Here is a 6,452-nt window from a genome sequence, read left to right as displayed (position 1 = left end):
GCATACAGTCAGGGTGAATTTCCAGAATTTCATTTTTTAGGAGTTCGACAATACTTTTAGAGTAACTGCATCATTGTGAATAACAGATATAAAAATAGAGACCAAATAACTCATCAGCTTGGAGAGTATTTGCAAAAATTAAGTTTAGAATATATCAGGCTAGTTTGAAGAGTCCATGAGGATAATAGTACCTTACTTTCACCTCACTCTCTATCTCTCTTCTTGCTTAAGCTCTTATGTGCCGAGTAATGGCACTCATGTGACTATGCGAAAGCCTGTGCGTTTTCCAGAAACCTGTGGTAGTCAAATCTAATTCCTGTGAGAAAAGCAGATGCAGTCATGAGGTCCATTAAGAGGACACAAAGGTTCTCAGAGCACTGGTGTCCTCACCCATGAACATCTAGCTTGCATGGCAAATAAATGAACTTAACACTCTCTAGAATCCTCATTCTAGAAAAAGTGAGTGCTAGGCGACACATTATCGATTGAATCTGTGTTCTGAGTGAATTCTCTGAATTTGGGTTTTTTGTAAGGATTTCCAGGAACCTGATATGAATCACCTTCTCAAGCTTTATGAAGAATCAAAGCACAAAAGTATAGCCTGCAGAGGCTTGGACGCAAAAAAAGCGCCATGCAGTTGTCATGGTGATAACACAAGAGTTGAGTATAGGTGGGAAAAGAACTACAAGGCTGTAATTTGTCTAGCCTTCCCACAACCTGTTATTCCACCTGAGAGATCACGTTTATGTTGTTATACATGCACTTAAATGTAATTGGTAATAATAACTTTTATGTTAATAATGCTAATCCTGTAAGAATTAAAATCCAGTCAACAAAACAAGAGATTTATTTCACTCTACAGCTTTAAATGTAGACATTATACCTCACATTCTTTCAAGCGAATATGTGACATAGCATAAAGTATTTCTTCATACTTTGAAACAACTGACAACGTTTTGACAAAATGGCTCACGAACACTTATTTAATGATACAATACAATACAATCCCTAATATACAACACCTCCCACATACACAAATACTATCTGAGAATAAAAAACTCTGTTTGCAGCAAGTGCAGATGGATAAGGCTGTGGATCAATATACACATTAAAGGATTTAAATAAAGCACATGGTGATGTAGGGAATCATGGGAGATTTATATAATGTCAATGAGTCATACACTGAATCACTGAGAGATGCAGAGAGTGGAATAGGAGTGAAGGGGGGATGAAATGGAAGGATGGCAGTAGATAAGAAGAGCCAGGGTGTTAGGAGATGGAGTGGATGAGGGAAGAGGTTGGCAGCTCTCTTTTTAGAGATACAGTTTGAAATATCTACTCTCTGCAAACATTTAATAGACATTTAGCCTGATTATTAACACTCTAGACATGCAAGCATCAGAATGCAAGTTCAGATACCATGAATTAAAATGATAAAAATCCCATAAAATAGTATTTATCTTAGCATGTCAATAAATATAAAGGATGGTAAAATGAATATATTTCATAGTGAACTGGTCTGGGCACCCCACATAAATCAAAACCATAAGCTTTAAGTCCATTTTTTCAGCTTTGATGTGAACTCCTAAACATTAAAGTTGAAATAAAACAGAAGTGACAGATCTTTTTTCTGCATTGTGACGTATATTATCCAAGTGTAACGGAATATCGAAAAAGAAAAAGAAAGTTGAGTGGGGATTTGGTCCATTGGTTGTTTATTGGATGGAGGCGGATCTTAATGCTTGTGCAATCAATTGTAAGAAAGGGGCGGAGTTTAAGCAGGTTAAATAATTGAAAAAGTCCCAACTTTAACAAAAATTACTTTTTTGCTTTTGAAATGAGCAGACGTCTCTGAAGAGAAATCCAAAGCAAAATATTGATGACTTATCCTGCACTACACATATTTGTCCAATCAAATGCTTTCTAGAGTGAGAATGTCCCTCCCACAAATATCACCTGTACCACCTTGTGACATATCTAAAACATACCTGTTTATTTAAACAAAAAAAGTGAAAGAAAGAAAAAGAACAAGCCCTGTGGTATTAAACTTAAAGAGAGAATAAAACTGCTCTTAGTGCAACTATATGGGGTCTTTAAAAATGTTTTTGAGTTTAGTCAGAAATATAGCTGAAATGCAGATGCAAACCAGTTCTGAAAATATCTTGATGTTGTACATTTTCAATTGACAACCCCAGTCCACCAGAACCACACACAACTATATTACATACTGATTAAAAGACTTCTAAAGGCATAATCAGCCATATGTCTGAGTCTGAGAGAGAATTTCTCATCTCTCACCACTCTCTCAGTCAAGCATGCTAGTCCAGAACTCCCCAGGTTTTTGATATACAACAACACAAAAATACTCACTTAATTCACTCACAAAAACATAAGGTGCAGCTTCAAATATGAATACATTTACTCTGTGTGCAAGCTCATAGTGTCTGTAATTTAATGCTGTAGACAGGTGTAACTAACGGACAGATCTTTCTGCTGGTTGCGACTTTTCGATGGTCGACAATAGTGCTGGAATCAGAGGGATTCTGATGTGAAGATCCTCTTCAGTCCAAGGACCACCAATGCTGCTGCCATACATTGTTGCCACCTCCTCTCAAGGTTTGAAACATGCAGAACAGGTCATTTCTTTACCAGAGTTGAGCTGAGGAGAGATGGTATCTGGAACTACTGATTTCAGGATATCGTTCTCACTGGCAATGATGTGTTTCACTAGGAAGTTGGCAGCTTCGTTAATGTTGAGGTTTTCCTTAAATTTGGAGAGAGAGAAAGAACATACATGAAACTTTTTTTTTTTTTTTTTTTTTGATTACCAGGTTTCAAAATGTTCAGTTTGATCATTCGGGAATGAGACTGTGTTTGATCTCATCTCCCATTGAACTTGACCTGGGAACAGTAATGAATTATTAAAACCCATGAAAATGCTCATAGATTAATTTAAGACTGACTGGACTCTTCATTAAGAATGAATGGATAGAGGTTCTAAAATAAATGAAATAAATAAATAAATATATGCCTTTGAAACATCTCAATGGGATTTAATGAGATGGCCTCCATGTACCAAAAGTCCATTCTCCCGTTTCCCTCGGCAACTGCTCTGCATGTGAGTGGCAGCTGTAATTAGCGTGCAAATATTAATAAGCTTCAATCAGAAGCTTTAATCAAGCGCTAAAGGTTCTGACAATACAAGTTATATCAAAAGATATTTGTTAGTATGCGGTCAGCAGGCGAGAAAAGCTATTTTATTGTAGCCTACATAAAGGGGGTCCCCGCTAATTGTGAACGTGATTTCGCCAAGTGCAACGTTCAATCAACCAATCAGATTTGAGGGACAAGTTTACAGTTTGTCAAGTTTAGGATTACAATTGAGGTGCTTCTACATCAGTGTTATTTACCAATCATTTCCCTAACTTATGGGTAGGGTTAGGACTAAATATTTGGGCAGCCATCACATGGCAAGCTCTCTTGGTAATCCTCCACACACTTTCACAATTGGATTCAATTTATTGTTGGTGACAAATACACACTTTTGTGTGACGCACTATTCACACCAAAAGGACAAATATGAATTCTAAGACTAATGTCGAATCAGTGAAATAAAAATTAACCAATGACTTTCCAAACTAGTACTGTGGTGGTACCCTGGTGGTGGTAACAGATGGTAAAACCATGGTATTTGATATTTAACATTGTAGAAATGATTACTATATTCATAAACCAGAGTATTTACAACAAGGTACTCCAAAGAATACCATGCAAAACACCGTATTACCCTGATACCATGTCCAAAAACGTCACTTTTATTAGTTTAAATTCCATACATGAATACACTTAGTGAATACAGTACAGTGGCATATATAAAATTAGGGTATGGTATTGGCATCTAAAACCCTCACTATACCATGGTTCTGTATATTCTTAGTAAGTGTGAACACAAACATTCTCTGTTATTACTGTTGCTCCATCTAAAATCACAGCAAATGTTATTTTTTACCTTAGCAGACGTCTCAAACCAGCCCACAAATCCATTCTCCTTGCAGTACTGGTCCATCTTCAGGCCGTTGTTAGTCAGAAAGTCTCTATTTTGGTCGCACTTATTGGCCAGGAGCACTGTGGCGACACTCTGGCCATTTGAAAGTATTAATTTTGAGTCCAGATCCTCCTTCCATTTGGAGACTGCCTCAAACGTGCTGGGTCTGGTAACATCAAAAACAATGAATGCCCCCACGGCTTCCCGGTAATAAACCCGCGTCATGTTCCCGAACCTCTCCTGACCTTCCAGTGCAGATGGAGAGGGAGGAAAAAAGGTACAAAACAATTGGGAAAAGCACAAAACAACAAGCCAAATGCAGCACAGATATATATTCCAGTTCAAAAGTTATGGGTTGGTAAGATTCACCAAGCAAGGCTGCATTTATTTGATAAAAAATACAGTAATTTTGTGAAAGAATTATTTACAATTCAAAATAACTTTTAGATTTTAATAAATTTCTACTTGTAATTTATTCCTGTGATGCAAAGCTGAATTTTCAGCATCATTACTCCAGTCTTTGGTGTCACATGATCCTTCAGAAATCATTCTGTTTTGATGCTCAAGAAATATTTTTTATTATTATCAATGTTAATACAATTTTTTTTTTTTTTTTTTTTTTTTTTGGAGACCTTGATACAGCTTTTTCAGGATTCTTTATTGAACAGAAAATTCAAAAGAACAGCATTTATATTTTTTATTATTTGTTTCTCCTCTTGTTTTATCTCTCTTTTTTTATCTCTTTCTTTATTTGTATTTTATCTGAGCTCTTTGAAAGTGTAGTTTGGTTACACTGTGTTTTTTTTAGTAATATCACAAATGTCTTTCTTTACTGTCACTTTTGATCGATTTAATGCATCCTTGCTGAATGAACGAATCTATTTATTTCTTCAGAAAAATCTTAGTGACGTTTGAACACCACACTAGTGTATATTGTATAAATAAATTGCATAGACGGACACAGTAAGATATTTTAGCAGCTCATGCCAGACACTCAAATTCTAAGAAAAGGCCTGTGCCAAGATAAATTTGGCATGATTACATTTATTATAATGAATCTACAGGACAAAAACACATGAGTCTATACAATTCATTGTCCAATTTCCAGCAATGTGCATCGTTCTGAACACTATTCACAGCAAACTTTCTTATTCAGTCGAATATGCTCATTACTGCTGATTTTTTCCAGCTAATGGCACATTCCATCTGTGTGCCTTTCTCTTGTCTGACTCTGAATGCAGCCACTCTTCTGGGCTGCCAACATTACACAACATTCCCTAGGACAGCTGTTTCCCTCAGTTAGTTCTGTTATTTATTCCAAATTAGAATCAGGAGGTGCATGTTGATCTCCATGAGTCTGACAGCAGTCTGCTTCACACTAGATGAACCACGAAACACGAGATGCTGTATTGGTTTTGATAATCCATATGGGCTTTTGAGATATTACACAGGTGTTGTACAGCAACAACAACAATGAATTATGAATAATGGATTATAATGTAAATCATCAATCAAGTTGTGTTTATGAAATCATTTGCACTTGAAAACTTAAGATGTGCTGCTGTTACTGCTATCCTTGACTTAAATTTGATGAAATTGGTATGGTAACCTAACTTGGCAACATGTGCGTACGTTCAGAGAAAACTATTAGTCACTAACAAGGAAAATGAACTCAGCATGTTTCACTTCATGAAATTGTATGTCAGCTGACAGGGCAGCAATGAAGAGTTTATGAAGCCCATGCGGAGTTTATGACTAGGCTATGTGTGACAAGTTTATCATGTCATCTCTCAACAGTACCCTAAGTGTTGGAAGTACACTAACCCGTGGTTTGCTTACAGAGATTTCCCCACAATGTAATCCGCGTGCTTTATCTCTCTCACATGAAACCTTTCCATGCGGGCACGCGGAAAACGAGTTCTTTAGGCTGCGCGTGCCTGACACGTGAGGAGGACGATAAACATAGAAGAGAGACTTCTGTTTTGGGTTGCAGAATAAGATCAACTAACATTAAATTTCACGTTGTTAAGCCGTAATGGACTAATCTGATATTGAAATTGAGCTGCACATTTTCAGACCAGTGTTCTAGCCTACGGCTATAACCACACAAAACAGCCAAAATAACTAATAATGTATTTACGATAAAACTATTGGCCTACATTTTGGTGGCTTTATTTTAAAGTTCCTAATTGTACAGGCTGCCAACAAAACATCTAAGTATGTATTTCCCCCCTTCAATTATAGGCACGTTACCTAGGCTACTTATAAACCATTAAACAATAGTTTAAATATATGCTTTGCTAAATAATAATAGGCATACACAATATTATGTAGGCTATACAATAACTGTTAGATTAAAAGTCCATTAAAATTACTAATATTTTTACAGAGTAGCCTACATTTTTTC

At 36.3% G+C, this 6,452-nt stretch overlaps 1 protein-coding gene across 2 annotated transcripts in view; it reads right to left on the bottom strand.

Annotated features, from left to right (window-relative positions):
• Positions 1-830: 830 nt before the first annotated feature.
• The window catches only part of rab38b (RAB38b, member of RAS oncogene family), a 6,173-nt gene continuing 551 nt past the window's right edge, over positions 831-6,452 (bottom strand). The window contains exons 2-3 of one of the 2 annotated variants that reach the window (XM_081354288.1): positions 4,010-4,290; positions 831-2,764 (exon numbers count right to left, since the gene is read on the bottom strand). In XM_081354288.1, coding sequence (XP_081210414.1) covers positions 2,612-2,764; positions 4,010-4,290 — 434 coding nt within the window. In that variant the 3' untranslated portion in view covers positions 831-2,611. The remainder of the gene's footprint in view (positions 2,765-4,009; positions 4,291-6,452) is intronic. The other variant, XM_081354289.1, reaches the window with a different exon arrangement.

Source organism: Scardinius erythrophthalmus, assembly GCF_964197995.2.
Source record: "Scardinius erythrophthalmus genome assembly, chromosome: 23".
Classification (NCBI taxonomy): domain Eukaryota; kingdom Metazoa; phylum Chordata; class Actinopteri; order Cypriniformes; family Leuciscidae; genus Scardinius; species Scardinius erythrophthalmus.
This window is presented reverse-complemented; position numbering and strand designations above follow the sequence as displayed.